The sequence below is a fragment of the Hippocampus zosterae genome, chromosome 15, assembly GCF_025434085.1.
Source record: "Hippocampus zosterae strain Florida chromosome 15, ASM2543408v3, whole genome shotgun sequence".
NCBI classification, from domain to species: domain Eukaryota; kingdom Metazoa; phylum Chordata; class Actinopteri; order Syngnathiformes; family Syngnathidae; genus Hippocampus; species Hippocampus zosterae.
In genome coordinates, this window is record NC_067465.1 from 2,129,339 (window position 1) to 2,148,939 (window position 19,601).

At 45.1% G+C, this 19,601-nt stretch overlaps 3 protein-coding genes across 9 annotated transcripts; 2 read left to right on the forward strand and 1 right to left on the reverse strand.

The window, feature by feature from the left end:
• Positions 1-303: 303 nt before the first annotated feature.
• On the reverse strand, positions 304-19,525 carry LOC127615874 (calcium-binding mitochondrial carrier protein SCaMC-1-like). 6 transcript variants are annotated; one of them, XM_052087223.1, is made up of 12 exons: positions 19,148-19,524; positions 11,898-11,999; positions 4,362-4,504; positions 4,107-4,233; positions 3,288-3,375; positions 2,967-3,078; positions 2,150-2,308; positions 1,915-2,067; positions 1,720-1,827; positions 1,167-1,334; positions 943-1,093; positions 304-794 (listed from the first exon to the last, which is right to left on the reverse strand). In XM_052087223.1, exons 3-12 carry the CDS (start codon positions 4,389-4,391, stop codon positions 613-615), a joined length of 1,278 nt encoding a protein of 425 aa, XP_051943183.1. In that variant the 5' UTR covers positions 4,392-4,504; positions 11,898-11,999; positions 19,148-19,524; the 3' UTR covers positions 304-612. The 6 variants fall into 6 exon arrangements, with proteins under 6 accessions (XP_051943183.1, XP_051943185.1, XP_051943186.1 ...); XM_052087225.1 differs by lacking the exon at positions 19,148-19,524 and adding an exon at positions 13,903-14,070; XM_052087226.1 differs by lacking the exon at positions 4,362-4,504 and having other exon boundaries at positions 19,148-19,525.
• LOC127615881 (protein FAM102B-like) lies at positions 5,906-12,784 on the forward strand. 2 transcript variants are annotated; one of them, XM_052087236.1, is made up of 11 exons: positions 5,906-6,072; positions 7,323-7,443; positions 7,763-7,792; positions 7,999-8,115; positions 8,316-8,362; positions 9,809-9,915; positions 10,331-10,411; positions 10,490-10,697; positions 10,800-10,936; positions 11,530-11,593; positions 11,716-12,784. In XM_052087236.1, exons 1-11 carry the CDS (start codon positions 5,930-5,932, stop codon positions 11,756-11,758), a joined length of 1,098 nt encoding a protein of 365 aa, XP_051943196.1. In that variant the 5' UTR covers positions 5,906-5,929; the 3' UTR covers positions 11,759-12,784. The 2 variants fall into 2 exon arrangements, with proteins under 2 accessions (XP_051943196.1, XP_051943197.1); XM_052087237.1 differs by lacking the exon at positions 5,906-6,072 and adding an exon at positions 6,534-7,108.
• prpf38b (pre-mRNA processing factor 38B) lies at positions 13,518-18,741 on the forward strand. The gene is made up of 6 exons (XM_052087231.1): positions 13,518-13,715; positions 14,780-14,848; positions 15,055-15,206; positions 15,286-15,346; positions 17,249-17,484; positions 17,557-18,741. Exons 1-6 carry the CDS (start codon positions 13,518-13,520, stop codon positions 18,200-18,202), a joined length of 1,362 nt encoding a protein of 453 aa, XP_051943191.1. The 3' UTR covers positions 18,203-18,741.
• Positions 19,526-19,601: the final 76 nt, after the last annotated feature.

Below are 19,601 nucleotides of genomic sequence, written 5' to 3' on the forward strand. Positions count from 1 at the left end.
AATTGGCATAGCTGGCGTATTTTTTGTAGGTATATGCCCCCCACACACACACACTGCCGTTTTTTGGCGTTAACTACGGTGCCTCAGCAAGGACATTTCAGAAGGCAAAATAAAAAAAAAAACTCCATTCCAGCAAGTGATCTATTCCATTCCATCCATTCATTTTATAATCCGCTCATTCTCAGGGTTGCGGGCGTGCTGGAGCCCATCCAAGATTGCTTTAATCAAACATTGAAAGAAGGCTTTTATAACCACCAGTTTCTGATTTAGGCTCGATGACAATATGTCACATTAGACGACCCGTTTGGTTTTGTAGTTTCACAGTTTTATGTTTGCATTCGCATACAGTTCAGCTCTTGAGTCAAGTATTGTTTGCAAAGGCTGGACATTTGAGTGTCTATCACAGCAGCAGGAAGACAAAGAAGCATGCTGTAAGTATAAATAATTCATCTTTTAGCTAAGAGCACACCATTCTTTGTGCAATACAGTACATCTGTCTGACCACAGAGGTCCAGTGTAAGCTGGTGCAAGTCATGCCACATTTCGCCAGCCATCATCTCAGGTCATTCAGCCGAAAACAGGGTGCGTCTCCACACTTGTTTGTTTGCCGTGTCATTTACTGATTCCCAAACCAATCTTCATGTACTCGTAAACGACGTAGCTGATGCTGACGGCTGGAATGACTTTCATAAAATTGGGCAGGATACCTCGGTAGAGTCCAAAAAAGCCATCTTTGATGACAATGTTCTTGAGAAGGGAACTCATGGTGGGCTGGTCTGACGCATTCAGGGACGCTGAGGAGAAATAAGAGAAACGCATAAAAATGTGGGTCTTGCGGCGACGTTTTAGGATGAAACTAAAATGCCTTACAACCTTTAAACATTTTCCCCCCCGCACACAACGGACCTTCAACTGAGCATCACGATTCACATATCACGTTACCTCTCGCTTGCATGCGCGTGCGGACGAGGGCAAGCGGATAGCTGGCCAGCTGTCCGCAGGTACTCGAAATCGTCCCGCATCCCAGCAACACAAGAACACCTGGGTTAGCCGAATCTTTGGTGTGATACGATAGCCACGCGTTCTTCAGACTCTGCGGCAAAGATGCGTCGAATAGGTTCAGCGAAGGAATTTGTTCATTCATATTCGCCGCCCGATCTCCGTACCTCATAAACGGCAAGGTCTATCCCCGCGTAGGGAATAATGCCAAGTAAGTTTGGAATGTAGCCCTTGTAGAAGGCCTTGACACCTTCTTTCTTCAGGATTGTCTTGGCACAATCGAACATTCCTGAATACTGGCCACTTTTCCTCAGTGTCAGTCTAGTCTTTAATACCTTTGGGAAGGAGACGAAAAGAAAGCAATGTATTCTGTGTGCCCCCCCCCCCGCTACACTGCCTTTTGTATCTTTTTTTTTCATACACTTGATTTATAAAATACTACCCCAATCTCAAACTAGCTTTTGCAAATGCTAAAAAAAAATACACAGGAGACTCACCACTGCCATCTGTTGGCCATAATTATTATTTTTTTTAACTTTTCCATCTTAACGGTCAAACCAGTCATGGTCAAGACTTTTCTCCACCAAAAAAAAAAACGTTTTCTCTTATGGTCTATGTATATCGTGGATTTTCACCTATTTTAGGTGTCTCTCAAAACGTATCTGACTATCTTCACTCAAAGGGGGGGGTTCACTGTAATGAAATAAACATGAATGGTACCTCCATGGGGTAAATGGCGGTCTGTGCAGTCGCGCCAGCTAGCGAGCCAGACAGAAACCTTTTGTGCGTCTCAATTTTTTCACCTTCACCCGTTAACAACTTCTTAAACTGCAACCAAAGGTGAGGGGAAAAAAAAAAGTTGCCGTACTGTATCTCCGCATTGCATACAAAAGCGCTTCTCGGAGGGATCGGTACCTGCTCATATGCCATAAATTTGATGGCCGTCTCAGGTGCGATCTTGAGAACGTTGATGCCGTTGCCCCTCCACAGCGAAGTTACACCTCCCTCGACGATCATCTGCTTGAAACCTTTTGCCAGACTTATTTTGTTGGTTTTAGTGGAGTGAACCTGGATGAAATAAAAACCACGGCCGTTGACATTTCCCCCCCATCCAAACCAAAGACAAAACCTTTGGTCCAAGTGGATTTACCTGCATGAAAACCTTCAATCTATCAAGAGGGGCCGTACCGGTGCGAGAGACGGAGCCCGCCGCCGCGCCTGCGACCAGTTGCTTCCACCAACCGCCTGAGCTCTTCTCCTCCTCGGTGAACTCATCGGGGATGGCGAGGCTGTCGCCGATATCCAGCACCTACACACCACGTCGGCCACATCATCACTTCAATTATCGGATTAGACATTCACGAGTTCCTCCAACTTCCTTTTCTGAAGTGTGATGTCACAACGTTGCAACCGTTTCACAAACTGCAGCCGACAAATACCATTCCACCGTAAACTCGAGAATCACAACGGCCGCACGGTGCTCTACGTCAATCGGCGGCATTTTATTGAACGGTGGATTCCAAACTGTGAAGAAATACGAGCGACGACCTGCGCTCTAGTTGACGGAACCCTTCAGAGCTTCGCATAAACATAAGCGGTGTTTTCCCAAAAGCAAAAGCACGCGTGTCCAGTGTGTTTAGTTCTCTCTTTTTTTTTTAAACTAAAATTAAACTAAAAATCGAACCCTGCGCCAATACTTTTGTCCACGTGATGTATCTCAAGCTGCGCACGCTAAATAATAACTGAGCAGGCACTCTACACTTAATTTGGATTAAGAGCCTGACCTAATTATTTCCGACAGCCAAAGTCTTTCTAAGCAGCGGCCAAAATGTTTACTGGAGAGAAAAAAAATCCATATACTCGATCGACGGGCGACGGCACGTGACTTGGATTGCACTGCAAAATTGATTGACGGCATTTCACAAGCGACCGTTTCAATTTCACGTTGGTGTGCAAATGAGTCGTACCGAAGAGTGTTTCCAGTAGCGGATGATCTCCTGCAGGTTGTGCGCGGGGTGAAATAGGAAATGTTCTCTCCACTCGTTCCAGTCAACCATCATAGTGCCATCAATGTCCATGCTGGAGAGAAAAAGAAAAAAAAAAGTTCATTCAGCGGTGGGATGTCGAATGCGACAGTGTAGCCTCACTATATCGCAGCTCGTCATTGCCTGCTGTTATTTTTTTTTTAATAGGCTTCTACAAAATACCGAAACGTGCAAAAAAAGAAAACATGACTGTATTTTCATTGTAGCAGGAAAAAAAAAAGACACACAAGTTGGTGGGCAAACCTCTGCAGGATTTTCAGGGCATCCACTTTGCTGATGTCCAAGCCCAGTTCTGCAAGAGACTGCTGGATCTCGGTGGCATCAATCCGCCCTGATATAAAGATAACAATTGCAGTTGGGGGAGGCGGGGGGGGGGGGTGTTAGTGGTTTTTGTCATCATGCAGCACCCCAATGGATTTTAAACTCGACAATGTGTGTGATGTAAGCTTGAGGAGGTTTCAGAAAAAAATACATGACAACCATTTCATACCGAGACCCTGCATTTCCAGGGGGGGGGGGGGGGAGCTCATACATATTTGAGCCTGTATTGTAAGCCAAGTTGCGCAATTGTAAATACGAGCAAAAATTTTAAGAGTTGCATGAAAAGACCCAGCAAAATACTGAAAGAGCTCTTTGCATAGTCCTACAGAAAAAATAACACACACACACACACACACACATTAAATCAAAAGTGGCGTCTGCTTCTGTGTTTTGTTTGCCATCATTTTACCATATATGGAGTATTCCAGTCAGCTGTCAATTTGAGTTAAAAAAAGTACTCTTTCACTTCACGGAAAAAAATATAGTGACAAAATAATAGCCAATCAAAATATTTATTTGACCTGGTTAATGTTGAGTTTTGCTCTTAAACCTCAACGTACTAAAACGTCATTTTATTTTCTGAAACAAAATGACAACATTCATATTATTTCGGGAGTTGCCAGTCGGAGAACCACTCATCTAAACAGATCAGGAAGCAGATTCTTATTTGTTCCAAACTTGAATGTGTGCCAGCATGAGTGAACTCTTGCTAGAGTGTTTTGACGGTGATGCAATTCCTACCGTCGTCGTTTCTGTCCAGACTCTTAAACGTTAGCCGCAGTTTCTTCTCGTGCTCCTTCAAATACTTGGTAAACTCGTGGAAGTCCAGACTGCCGTCCTTATTCTGATCACCACTCATCACAATTTTCTGCAAACACACACACACACATAAACCGGCTCATTCTTGCCAGCACTTTTTCCCAGATGGAATGCAATGCAACGGGAGGCGATCGAGGAGGGCTACGGAGTTCGCGCAAGCTCCCGGCCGAGCTGTACCTGAGCAGCACCTTGGCGGAACACTCCCATCGCCTTCAGGCCCGCCCGCAGTTCGGCGACATCCACTTTGCCATCTTTATTCGCATCGAGCTTCTCAAACAGGTCCTGGTAGGACCGCTCACTGTCGGCATCCCAGCACCGGGCTGTGGGGAGTAAACCGCTTCGCAACGTCCGAAACATGGTGCAGCTCCGTGTGCAAGCGACCGAATAGCTCTTAATCCATATTGGAAACAACCCACGACGTTATAGCTTCGACATAAAGACCCACTGTTGAAATCCTTGCGCGGATATAGGATGTACGGCGCATGCAGCCCACACGCAAAGCGCTCCAAATGCTTCCCTGGGAGGAAATGCAGCAGTCGCGAGGGCGGAGCTCCGACGGCTGCGACGCTATTCGTAGCATTTTCTGCGGAAAAACGGCAATGACGCTAAACTAAAAAAAAAAAAAAAAAACGCTCCGACACACACCACGATTCTGGCATGGTTCCCCCGAAGGTGAACTTCCTAGTTGCCAGTTTGCGTGCTCCAATGAGAGAGAACGGAGACGAAGCAGGAAACGTTGGGCCTAATCTCTCGATCCATCGCCACAGACGTGTCGTTTGAAACACGCAGTGTAAGGTTTCTGTAAGTGCAAGGCGGCTGGTGGCCGCTAGGAGGTGGTGTTTCGTTGCTAATTGCCGCTGGGTTAGCATTGACGCTGCTTGGATTTAGCCCCAATAGTTTTACATTTGGAGTGAAAATATTTGCCTGCTTTTGAAAGAGGACACCACTGCACAAACATTTAGACATTTTTTGTCAGCAGCCATGGGTTCATGAAAACACACAATTTGAATGAAAATGAAAAGCGAGAAAACCAAATCTTTGTGCGGTTGTGTACGCGCACACATTATTGAACAGAAAAAAATGTGAATGTGCGCCCTCCACCCTCACCGAAATGCCCCAATCATTGGCAATGGGGGGGACCTTTTGGGGGGAAGGAGGCCTTTAGCACCTGCCCCCGAAAATGTTCACGTCTGCCCCAGGATGATGCAGTACAGTTCGACACCCATGCAAACTACAAACAATAATTACTGGATTTTTTTTTACCTTTGAACGGGCAGAATTGTCTGAGTGCTCTGTAAAAACAAAAGACGCCACTAACTGAGGTGGACCTTTAGTAAAACGTTTACCCGCAAACCTGCAATGTTTTTGTTTTTTTTTGGTTAACGTGAACATTAAATGGGGCTGCAGACGTTGCAGTTGCGTCACATTTTGAATTCGTTTTGTGACGGCGAGCTGCTTCTTATGACTTCTCAGTGACAGAATGGAGCGTCGAGGCCGAAATGCAACTACTGTACAATGTTTTGGGCAAACTCCCCGTGTAAGCGAGATTCAAATTTCGAGAGGTTGAATAAAGTTTGTTGTCAAGCGTTGCAGCCAATGAAATGATGACACGTCACGAGTGTCTCAATGGGCATGAAGTGGGTGGGAAGGAGAAGCCCGAATGAAGTTTGAAAAGGTTTTGAACGGCCGAGGGGGCAGCAGTCGTTTGAGAAAATTCTGTCCCGTCCTATCCACTTGACTGCAGCATGTCGTTCTTTCTCATGAAAAAGAGATTCGAATTCAAAGTGGACTTCGACTTGGAGGAGCTGTCGTCAGTTCCATTCGTCAATGGTGTCTTGTTTTGCAAAGTTCGCCTCGTACACGGATCCTTCGTCCAAGAGTCTTCTCGGTAAGTTTGGGGTTGTTGGCAGCTGTTTTCGCAGCCCGTCACTTAGTTAACGTCAGTCAAAAAATATTTAAGATTTGTTTTGTTCTTGACGTAAAACGTGTTTCTTTAATGGAGGGAGGAGTTGATGCTTGGTCAAAAGTCACCGTTTAGCTTTTAGCAGCCGATGTTTGAGAATGACATTGAAAAATGCAGTACAGTACTTGGTAACAGAATTACCGTAACACTAAATACGATGTTTGTGACCTTTTAGTTTATTAAAATAACACGTATTACATTTTATATTAAATTAACAATAACGTAGGTACAAGGGAATAAAACGGTTCTTACACGGGATTGCTTTAAAAAGGGTTCAAGCAAGTTTTAAATGTATTTTGCGAGGGTACAAGGAAATATTTTAACTTACTTTGTACGTTAACTATTCCACTGACTAAATGTAATGATGTATTGTGTTGTACGGGGGAGTACTTCAACCTACTTGTACATGGGAGTATTTTAACTTGTACCAGTGTACAAAGGAATTCTTTAACATACTTTTGTGAAAGGGTGCAATGGAGTACATTAATGTATTTGTTGTGTTGTATTTATGCAAGTGTACAAGGCAAGCACGCATTTTAACTTATTGTATGAGGGGACGGGGGGGGGAATACTTAAGCTTTACTTATTGTACAAGGAGGTACTTTAACGAGTTATTGTTGCTAGGAAATACTTTAACTTTACTAATTGTACAAGGCAGAGTTTACACAATTTACAATGGAATACTTAGTACAGTATAACACAACAGCGCAGGTCCCTAGTGGTTAGCAAATCTGCTTTGCAGTTCCGAGGTACTGGGTTTAGTCATACATTTTTCTAAAGGCAAAATGTGCGGACAGTTTAGGGACTCCATGGTGATAACCAAAATAATAAAAATAACTTCCTTCCTTTGAAAAAAAAAACTGTTCATCTCTTGCGTACAGCCAATATGAGTCACTGCGGAAAAACAAGCGGAGACGTAACTCTTGCCAACACCATCGTTAGTCGTCAAAACATCACCAGGGTAATGGTTTGCTCAGACAAACCAGATTGTACACTCCTTTTTCAAAGCTGTTGTTTTAGATGCGGGGGGGGGGGGGGGGGCTCTAATCGCATGTATATATAAAATCAGAATCGTGATTTTCACGTGAATGCCATTTAGAACCGTGAATATGAATATCGGAATCCCTTCCTGTGGCGAGTCCGAGTACAAGTTTTTCAATCCGCTTTCTTTCCAGGGAGCCCGTCCAAGCCAACTGTGTGCGCTGGAGGAAACGCTTCTCCTTCATGTGTAAGATGAGCGCTCATGCCCGGACAGGTGTACTGGATCCATGTGTGTGTCGGGTGTCAGTGCGCAAGGTAAGGGTCAGTTATCGGGCCCCAAGATTCATTCCGTCAATGTGACAAAAAATGCCGGAAGTGAGAATTGAAAGTGTCGAGTAATAAAAAATCATGACGCAAGTTAAGAAGCAATGTTAATTTTGTAAACGGGATCCCAAAGTCATGGCGTAGAGCAGGGGTGGGGGACATAGTGGGTTTATAATGTACCGGTAAATCTGGCACCACTGTGATGTTGTAGGAAAGTTGATTCAAAAGTTATGTAACCCATAGATGCTCGTGCTCTATAATAAAATCAATTTAGGTATGCTAACTAATTCTGGTGTTTTTGTCATTCCAGGAATTGAAGGGTGGGAAATCATTTGCAAAGGTATTTCTTCCATGAGCTTCAGAATCAATAATCCAATTGGAACAATGTTATCACTCCCTTTACGCAAGCTAGCGGTCGACAGCAGGCCTTCGGTGTACTTTTCACACCGTGACTGCTTTCATGTACAGTTCCGGCTTACTGATTGAAATACTGCATCTGTAATTCTGTTAACAAGTAACGAATTTTGCCTCGTCTACCACGTGCAGCTGGGCTTTGCCGATTTAAACCTGTCTGAGTTTGCCGGCTCAGGCAGCACGACAAGAAGATGTCTCCTGGAGGGATATGATACCAAGAAAACCAGACAGGACAATTCAATTCTTAAGGTATCACGTCAAGTTGTCAAGTTTGTTTTCAAAACCATCATACCCGTCGATGGTGCTCGACTGAAATGCAGTTTGGTCATGTGCTGCAGAATTCACAATAGCCCGCCCGAAAGAAAGAACGCGTCCTAAAATTTTCCCCCTTCTTCTGATCAAAGCGATTGTTCATCATCCTCCCAGTTGACATTTATCTCGTCTTCCAGGTTGTCATCACAACGCAACTGATGTCCGGGGACCCCTGTTTTAAAACGTGAGGATGCCCTCTTTGAACTCCAGTTCATAAATCTAATTTGAAATTATTTTAAGTATAATTGTCAACTTTTTATTTATTTTTGACATTTCTTTTAAGGCAATCTTGGCTTCATTCAACTGTCACCATCATACAACATAACGATACAATGTTTTTTTAACTGGTAGTTTAACGTTATTGTCGTAGAAAAATACTTGTGGAGACGTCGCTGACTGCATAATGCCGACAAAATAAAACTACTCACCTTTTGAGGCGTAGCTTTTAGTTGGGAGAGAGAAACTTGGCATGATCTATTTATTACACATTTATTACAACCTGCATACAATTGTACAACGTATGGCAACTTGCCTCAAATTAAGTCTTTGCTCTTCAATCTCGGCATTTGTGATGTATATATTTTTTTTCCCTTCAATAACATTGCTTAGATCGTACCGAGAAGCCAGATTTGCATGCATCACGTGCGTCCAAATTTTTCAGCCTTTAGGGGCATCCTGCTGCATGTTCTAGAAATTGGAGCAACATCCTGTCTGTCAAGTCACTGACGCACTTTGTTTTCTGATGTGAAAATGACCCAACGAGATCAAAGTATCATTTTGATCCTCAGATTTTATCCGAGAGCTGATAAGGCGCCCGACGGTTATTCATGTTCTTTTGCGACAGCTGATAAAGTGATAAGATCAAGGAAGTCAAGCCCTCTTTGCATGCCAGACTCTTGTGCAAAGCGTAAACAAAGAACAGTCATTCAAGACCAGTTCTGGTGGCAGAATTTGCCTTTTTATATTTTATATTCCTTTTTTTTGTGGTCAAAGTGATATTATTGGGCAATATCTGAAGTTGCACATTCCCATTTTCTATTTTTGCCCAATTTTTTTTTTAGGGGGTGGGGTGGAACACCCTGTACATAAGTTGCAGCCAAGGAACTGCCTGCCCAAAGTGTCAACTAGTAGCAGCCCAGTCACGCATCCCACTCAGTGTTACTCACTGCATGTGATGGATTTATAGCAGCGCGCACTGGAATTATGATGCACTCCTGACTCGGCTTCCCCACCCTGCTCATTCGTGTGTTGAACATAGCAACACAGAAGGAAATAAAGGGTGTGAGCCATCTATTCGCGTCTGCTGCAGCGCGTGGTACTCAAGCTACGGCAATTGAAATCCACTCATGAATCATCCACTTCTAACTTAACGCGTATTCATGCTCGTACCAGAAAGGAAAGTCGTGACTTATTTTTGTGACTATTGTCTCGCCTCGCCAAAGCGTTTTTCGACTGCTCTACTAATTCTTCAAATAGTAGTTAAAAGACGCCTGTCAAGTTTAAGATGTTAACATGGCAGCGGTTTGACACGCTTTACATCGTTTAAAAATGACAACAACTTGAAAGTCAACTGTGGGCCATCATCTAATGATCTGCTTTTCAAAAAGAAAACGTCTCGCTCTCCTTGCAGGCCCTCATCCACAGCCATGATGACATTGGGTCTACCGCAGGCCGAGTCAGAATGTCTCCTCGAGGAGCGTAAGGGAGGAGACATGCACACATCCCATTCGCTAACAGGTACCGACGCACACAAACAGCCTCTAATAATCCATAATAAATGTAAAAAAACGTTAAAACAGATGGCCTCAGCATCCTGCCTTTTACCACTTGCGGCAGCAGAGGGCGCTATAGCCGTTGCAGAGGAAAATGCCATCCACTTTTTAAAAGGGGGCTTTTCTTCAAAAGAGAAAATCTGGAACTGACATTGACAGTCGGGTGGTGGATCTCAACCGGATACCATCGTTGCAGATCATGATTATGAAACATTCATTAAAAGTAGTGTGAAGGAGCTGAATGAATAAACAACACTGCCCAAAATCCACAAGACTGTAAACACAATATCGCATGATTCTATACTTTGTTGAGGAAGACTTGCGTTAGAATCAGACGAATTTACAGGTCTTACTAAAATGCTGATTTTTGCTCTCCTCAGCGACTCCAGTCCTAGAGGAAAGGCTTCCCAGTGGTCACACCAGAACATCCAGCTACACCAGTCAACAGTCCAAAGTTTCGGGTACATACACACACATTCTCCCCGGGATATAAAATAAAGTATTCCCTCTCATCGCCTCCACCTAATCTTATTTTACAGGCTACAGTTCAAATCATTCCAGCTCACCAGATCTGAGACATCGAAGGAACGCGTCAGGTGGTTCTGCCTCATTAGGCATCGACAGCATCCCGGAGCCCAGCGAGCAACAAACAGAAAGAGGAGACAAGGAGAGCCGGTCCTCTCCGCCAAACCCCGCCAGCTGCCATCACGCTACAGAACAGAACTGCGCAACTGCCAAAACGTCAAGGTAAACGCACACATCCGCCCGAATGAACACGTGAATATGCGCACAAGGACGATCCATCCGGAATTTACACAATATCCCACCTTGTTCTCGTCTGCCAATTAGACATCCGGTCAAGCAGAACTCAATGGAGAATCAGCTGACGAGGGTCAACGACACCAGGGTCAACGCAGACGACATCATTGACAAAATCCTGCAGGGCCAGGATTTCAGTCACAGTATCTTGGACTCCAGTACGGAGGGTGTGTACTTTAAAACTGGGAAGTCGGCTCGCATCCTGCCGATGGAATCAAATTACGTTAAAGCGATGCACTTGCACGAGATGTTCTGCCGGTTGTGGCGAAGCAGAAAATGGACAGCTTGGATGCTGAACTGACGTTATTCATTTAAAGCATAGATTTTACAGAAAGAACCCTTTTTAACTTGCATCATGCCGTCACTACATTTTTCATATTAAGATCCACATGTCCATCCATTGTTTTATAAGGCTCGTCCTGTTCAGAGTTGTTGGTGAACTGGACCATAGCCCTTTGAGGCATCGTGAGACACCCTGGACTGAAACAATTCATTAAAAAAACTCAATTAGGGCCCGTTTCCTCTCTTTGTGGGAATCTGCTTCATCCTTGACAATCTCGCAATGTTTTTGTGGTTCAGCCAAAAAAAAAAAAGTAATGTAGTGCAGTAGCGCCCCAAAACCCGATACAGGGTCAGGTTTTTCAATTGCAGCACATCAGTCACATGATGTGGGGCACGGTCGCCAACTATTTTCATTTAAAGTTATTTTTTTGCCATGGCATTTACATATTGCAATGCATTTGTGTGCGTCTTGTCACAGAGGAAGGACTCCGATTGTTTGTCGGTCCTGGCGGGAGCACGGCTTTGGGAAGCCAGCACATTCGGTGGGTGTTATGTAACTCTGCGCAATGTGTGTCCAATCATAATAGGAGGTTTAATTCCAAACATTTTTACAAGCGTGCCCTCGTTTCTTGGAATGTTAAATATGTGTGGCCTTTTCTTTCAGGGTCGCAGCCGGAGCATTCGAGCAGGTGGTGATCAAGCACTGAGCTTTGAGAAGCGCGTGACCATCGTGAAGGCTGCCGTATTAATTACACTGATGCATTCGGAAGCGGCGTCAAGAGATCGCCTGCTCCTCATTCCAAGAAAAGGCAGCAGTTGTGTACAGGACAGTACGGGAATACCTACAGCATCTGTAGACCAGGAAGTCCCTCTAGTGTCCAACAAGTGCAGTTGAAGGCCACTGTGTGCAGGGGGGTGCAGCTGAGCAGGAATCAGTGATCCTGGAATCTTTGTACAGTTCGAGAAAAGGTTATGAATGTCATGAATTCAGCATTGTTTTACATTTTTTGAGTGCATGTGTCATTTCCACTCTGTTTTTGCATTTTTTTACTGGTGTTTTGTGAGCGAATGGATAAGCTACCATTTCCTAGTCGTTTGTTATTTCATAAAACATCACGGCATTTCATTCATGTTTTATTCTTCATCATCTCTGTTCCGACACTTGCGAATGCTTGAAGGTGATAAGTGAAGGAAGTGTGACATGTTCTATGGACTCTATTTATTTAATGCATGTAATTTTGTCACAGGTAAATTACTGTCTTGTAACAATGCAGTCAAAATGTTTAACACGAATGGTCATAAATTATTTTTATTTAAAGTATTTTAATTAACCTTAATAGATAATGCTCAACAAAGTATATAGCAAGAGTTGTTAGCAAACCTTGAATGACCCTCGAGTCAATTTTTATGGTATACTGTACTGAGAAATGGATTTGAAAAAGCTTACTTTTCACAGAATATATCTTCATGTAAAGTTTTTAGCTGTGCAAAATAAAGTATGAAAAGCTATCTAAATACACAACCACACATTCGTTATGATCAAGTCACATTTTTGAAGTCTTAAAATAGTATTGGCAGCAATGGTCAAAGTATGGCTTTTTTCAGTGTTTATTGCAGTTACGAAAAGAAAATACTGTACACGGTTGTACTGTTATGTTTAGCACTGTAAGTATCGGTAATGTCATTTTGATTCACTCCAGAGAAATGTATGATTAATAAAACGTTTAATATTTGGTGTCGGTATTTTTACTGTTTAAATACGTTTGAACCCAATGACGCTTTATTTCTCATAAAACTGACTCGACCGCTGATTTTTTTTTTTTAAAGATGGAACTCAAACCGTTGGGATCATGACTGCGCACGCCTTATGATACTGACGTCGTATGTGCAAAATAAGAGCGAAAGCAAAATAATTGCTGCGGTAAAATGTATTGAATTGTATAGACAAAGTCGTTGCTGTGTGCTTTTAAATTAGTCTAGCATGTCACAATTAAAAAAAAATACTCTTTGCAATTGGTTACGTTCGAGCAAGAGATCCGGTCAACCGTCTGTCTGCTTCGTTGTCAGCCACACAAAAAAATGAAAGGCAGTTGTTGAGATTTGTGTTAGAATTACAGAGGCATGATACTTACAGAACATCCAATTGTAGTTCAATCCAATTTAAAAATATTCCACAGAAATATAACCAAAAATATGCGCCCCACCATCCCACGTTGACGTATGCGCGACACCACTGCACCACCTCCCCACTATCCAGTTCCGGTTCCACTTCGCATCATCACAGGCAGAGCATTAGCTCCAACATCGACGGCGCTCAATTGTTATCCTTCATTCGCCAACGATTTTGTACCGATAACTCGCCAGCTTGGCAACAATCGGGATTGGACTGAAGTAAAACCGATGGATTTGTAACTGGTAGGAGTCCAACCGTACTTGAGAAGCTCGGCGTCGCGGGATTTAGCCAACATGGCTAACATGGGGAGCCAGGCCGTGAGCAAGCCCGCGTCCGGAAAACATGGCAACGTATTGCCCCTGTGGGGCAACGAAAAGACTATGAACCTCAACCCGATGATTCTTACTAATGTCCTGTCCTCGCCGTATTTCAAAGTTCAGCTGTATGAGCTTAAGACTTACCACGAAGTTGTGGACGAAATCTATTTCAAGGTAACGTTAGCCGATGCTAATCTGCATGCTTGTTGGCCAACCGCAGCTGGGTAGGCTTGGCTAGCGCCTCGCTAAGTGCTACCGCGGTTCGCGTCGCTAAGTGCTACCATGGTTCGAGTAGCTTAAGGCAGGGGTCTTCAAAATACGATACAGCACAAATTCAAAGTGCGTGAAAATCTCAACTCACCACAATGCTGAATCAGGGCGAGCGGCGAGCTTGATTTTCTGCAAGCGGGCGGTCCCGTCTCGGGGTAATAGGAGACAATGACACCAGAAGTGTGTGCTTCATGTCGAGTTGACTTCGTCATTTTGTTTTAGTCGCCGTTGCTGCACCAAACCCCCGCCTCGCACAGGTAGCATGTCGGAAATGGCAACAGTGAAATTGTGGCGATCTCGGAGTGTTCAGCCATAACTTGAAACCAGAGTTGTTGTCTCGAACGTACTTTTGAGGCCGCCGTCATTTGCGATCTCCAGCGATTTATTTTACTCATTTAGCAAGCTCAGGTGTTTGGTTTTTAGCGTAATCAGTCACGTGACGGAGAAGCGTGGTTTGACGTGTGTCGAGTGACACAGCTGGATGTAACGGAGAATCCGGTAATTTTTCAAAATAAAATATCTTTCGTATTCCAAATTTCCCCATTGTGGGACAAATAAAGGATATCTTAAAATAAATATTGTACGGCCCGGTACCAAATGCCCCGAGGACCGGTACCGCTCCTCGGCCCGGCGGTTGGGGACCCCTGTAGTATCACATACATAGAATGTAGTCAAATAAGGCCTTTAAATTACAGTAAAGCTGTACAATAAATTATTTTTCAGCATATTTCCTCAATGCTCTTGTTTTGTCCGCAACCTGGAGAAACCCTTCTCTGAATGATTCACAAGTTTCAGTTCAAAGTATCGTTCTATGAGCTGGTACAGGCCAAAATTCTCCGTGTTGACGTGTCTAAAATAGCATCAATGGCCTTCCAAACTTGACTTAAATAGTTCAAACAAACATCATTTGTGAGAATGATGGTGTGGGCAGTAGGTCACATCCATCCATCTATTTCCTGAACTTGCAGGTGACTCACGTTGAGCCATGGGAGAAAGGAAGCAGAAAGACTGCAGGTCAGACTGGAATGTGCGGAGGGGTAAGTGAGAAGTACGTGCTTTTTCTTTTCCCCCCCATCCTTAACCCTCTTGCAGTCCTCCCTTGCCTCACTATTATGATAGGATGACGTTACTAAGTTGAAATGACTTCCAATCATAAAATGTTCAGCTAACGTCTGCCATACATAGACTGTTTTAGTGTGCCACAACGCAGCCGATAAATTGTTTCGGACTTGATCCCCTCCAGGTTCGAGGAGTTGGCACGGGTGGCATCGTGTCAACGGCCTTCTGTCTACTATACAAACTGTTTACGCTCAAGTTGACGCGCAAGCAGCTGATGGGCCTCATCACGCACACCGACTCGCCCTACATCAGAGCCCTCGGCTTCATGTACATACGGTACGCTTGTCGGCCATTGCCGCCGCGCAAATACCCCGAGGTCTTTGGGTTTTTGACGCGCTCTCGAATCTTGTTCCAGATACACGCAGCCCCCAGCCGATTTAATCGACTGGTATGACGGATTCATGGATGATGAGGAGGTATGTCACGCCTGGTAATACTTTTATGTTTCTATTTCTCTTCATTAAACACATGCGATCCATGCGTTGAGACTGACCCCCCCCCTTCCCCCTCCCTGTCCCCCCCCTCTCCTTCTGTGATGCTCATAGCTGATTTTTCACCTTTGCCTTCATTTGGCTTAATTATTCGCAGTTTTGTCCTGTAAACCTGAGTAGCTAGGTTACTTGCTCACTTCCACGCTGCTGGTTGTTGTCAGGGTAAGTACCTTAAATGACGCAGAGCTAGTCATGTGTAATTTATTTATTTTTTAATTTTAATTTTTTTTTTTTAAAGGCATGTCCATATGCTTTTGTTCAAGATTTGACCGGGACTAGTTGCACCAAAGAGTTCTCTGCAATTGGCAATTGTATTGATGCACACATTCAAACCTCTTATCATGTAGCAAGCAGTGCTGTTGCACTCATCGGGCACTTTACGAGGTGGAGCTGTACAATCGTGATGAGATACAATGTAATAACTCAACCCATAATTTCCTTCTATATTGGCCTTAATTCATTCTCAATAAATTTGAATATTTTTTTAGGGGGCGTTTGTCAGTAGTTCAGGTTAATTGATTTTCTAATTCTGATGATTGTAGCCGACATAAAACAAAATTCACTATAACAAGAACATTTTAATATGACAGCTAACAGCGGGTCTGAAACCTTTGACACCAAACACGACCGAACAAATTTGTGTTATTTTCTCAGTGCGGTTTTGATCACTTTTACTGAACAAAGCGTAACTAAATAAACGTAATACAATTATTCGCAAGCGGCGATGGGCATCGCCGACGCCCATACTCCAGTTTTTAGCTGTTTCGCCTCCTTCAACACGCCTGATTCAAATGATTAGCATCATGATCAGGTTTCAATCTGGTGTGTTAAGAGGAGCGAAAGACGGAAAGCATGCGCGACAGCGGCCCTCGAGGACCGGAGTTTGACACCTGCGGGTTAGCTAGTTAACAGCAAGCGGCTAACCGGCGCTCTCGTGACGCGGCGCAATTGTTCAGCTGTACCTAATGAGGTGCTCGGTGTTACATGTTTTGATTCTAGGTGTGCAACCAGGCCTCTCTTGCTTTTCTGCATTCTACTGAATTGAAATATTCACGTTATCTCTCTCTCTTTCATTCCGAATTCTAAACAACTGGTTAATTCCCCTGTTTTTTTCTTTAGATGCCCATTGTGCTGCAGGTGAATTGGATAGTGTATCTCAGCACTGTTGGTTTGCGTGTGTGAGTGCAAAGCGGCTGTTCTCTACCATACAAAGTTAACGACCATTTCAAGCGAGGGAGGGGTGCCCTCGCCCCCCTCCACACACCCTCCCCTCCCTCCCCCTACCCACATCTGTGCTTCCAGTGTGGCCCGTTGTCTCGTCACAAGCTCCGCGAGACTCCCATTATGCTGAGGAGGCAAGGAGAAGGAGGAGGCAGCTCATGTTTCTTTCCCTCTCATTTTTAGTAAAGTGAGGAACGGAGCTCAATGCGCTCCGATGACTTCACCTCATCTACTCTCGGTCTAAAAGTAGACGAAAATACTTTGTGGCGAGCCAGATGGGGTGTCACTAATCTGCTAACGTTTTACCATCACCAGTGCTTCACTCTTGTGAGCACAGATGTATGCTAGACACTTTAGATGAGCCAAACCATGTGTGACACGTAATCCTGCCCCCCCCCCCACCCCCCTCCATGTGGTAAAAGTTAAAGGCAGACACATTTGACTAGAGAGATTAAGCTAGATGAACAGAGGTGAAGGCTCAGTACTTGGCCATCACATATTACCTTTTTTTTTTTTTTTTTGAGTTGATGCAACAATGACAACAATGTGTCCTACCGATTTGTTAAGCCGTTTCCTGTCGGGCCGCCCGCCACCATTTGATTCCAGGAGCTGGACGTGAAGGCCGGCGGCGGCTGCGTGATGACCGTCGGCGAGATGCTGCGCTCCTTCCTCACCAAACTGGAGTGGTTCTCCACGCTGTTCCCCCGCATCCCGGTGCCTGTGCAGAAGAGCATCGACCAACAGATGAAGAGTAGGCCTCGCAAGGTGCCTCAGAAAGAGCCGCCGGAGGAGGAAGAGGCCTTCGACGAGCCGGGGCGACAAGGCGACCGTCGGCCCTCAAGGTCATTTAGAAACTTGTCGGATGGAATTAGCCCGGAGCCGGACCTTGTTATTAACGGCGGTGTTCTTCCCAGGACCCCCAGGCGGACACCGAGCCCCAGACGCTCTCCGAAGCGGTCGAGGAGCCGGAGTCACCACCGCGAACGGGACCGCCACGGCCCCAGCTACGACCGCGAGCTCGAGAGGGAGCGGGAGCGTCAGAGGAAGGAGAGGGATGCCAGGGAGCGCGATAGGGACAGGGAGAGGAGACGATCCCGCAGCGCCGAACGAAACCACCAAGATCGACGCGAGCGGCGACGGAGCCGCAGCGGCAGCCGGGACAAACGGAGCGAGCGCAAAGACAAGGAGCGGGACGGAGGCGACGATAGGAGCAAGAGGAAGGAGCGGGACCATCACAGGGAGCGACCCGCCGAGAGGGACAGGTCCAGGGAGAGGAAGAGCAAAGGAGAAAGCGACGACAGGAGATCACACAAAGATGACAGGGACAGGCACAGGGCCAAAAAGTCGAGCCGGAGTCGCAGCCGGGAGAGGCGGCACAAGAGCGGCGGCGAGGAGAAGAGCAGGAAGCGCGACGGCAGCCACGGCGGAGAGAAAGAACGAGACGGAGAACAACGCTCGCACAAACGCAGTCGCAGCCGCGAGCGGAGCCATCACCTGCGAGAGGCCAGCAACGACCACGGCAAACACGGCGAGCGGCGAAAGAGTCCCAGCATTGAGTAATGTCACTTGCTACATCCATTTTTTATTTTTTGGAAATCCACTTCTTGTCTCATAGACTGAATGCCACCCGGAATCGTCGTTTGGTTTTTGCTTTTTTTTTTTCCACGTCCTAGTAAGCCGTCGTTAGTCCTCACTTGACATTGGAAGGGTGGCGTTTTAATTTCGTACGGTTCATCGTTTCGGCCCCTGGAAAATATGATTTTTGTATATATCTCATGTTTCTGAGACTTGTCGACACATCGGTGGCAGGAGTTGCAATCATCCATGTGGTGGGAACAGTCAGGCCGAGCTAAATGCTACCGTATTTAGCCACATAACACGATTTCTAAAAAATAAATGCATAAACAAAATGTCGATGCATCTGTGTACTTCACAACTGATCTGAGGGATTCCGTTCCTGATTCTGGAGACCACCTGAGAATGTTTTAATCCCTTCAAGTAGAGTCTGCAAAGGGTGCAGCTGAGACCACAGCTCGTCATGTGTCTTGAGCTGTTGCCCTGTTGCGTTTTGTTTTCTAATAAAATACTTTTTTGAACAATGGGAACACTTTCTTTCTGGTTCGGAACAAATGGAAGGATTATGTCACTAGCCATGCAAAAGCCATGTTTTTTCTATGAACACACTGAAAATATTTTTTTGCAACACACATTTAGATGAAACACTTTAAATTTGAAATATCCCCGATTTTAGGACTAACGCAGGGACCCCCCAACTTTTTTTGCCCCACGGACCGGTTTATGTAAGACAATATTTTCACGGACCGGCATTTAAGGTGTGGCGGATAAATACTACAAAATAATATGCTAAGAGCCGCATGAACACTGGGGGGTCGAAACAAACACGAGGAGCGTCCAATTTGGCCGCAACACTCTGATCGCTACGGTCTTAATGCCTTCAAAATGCGATACAACACAAATTCAAAGTGCATGAAAATCTCAACTCACCACAATGCTGAATCAGTGCGAGCGCCGAGCTTGATTTTCTGCAAGCGGGCGGTCCCATCTTGGGGTAACAGGAGACAATGACACCTGAAGTGTGTGCTTCATGTCGAGTCGACTTCGTCATTTTGTTTTAGTCGCCGTTGCTGCACAAAACCCCCGCCTCGCACAGGTAGCATGTCGGAAATGGCAACAGTGCTATTGTGGCGATCTCAGCGTGTTCAGCCATAACTTGAATCCAGAACGCCGGCAGAGTTATTGTCTCGAACGTACGTTTGAGGCCACCGTCATTTGCGATCTCCAGCAGTTTATTTTACTCATTTAGCAAGCTCTGGCGTTTTGTTTTTAGCGTAATCAGTCACGTGACGGAGAAGCGTGGTTTGGCGTATGTCAAGTGACACAGCCGGATGTAACGGATAATCCGGTAATGTTTCAAAATAAACCGCGGTCCGGCGGTTGG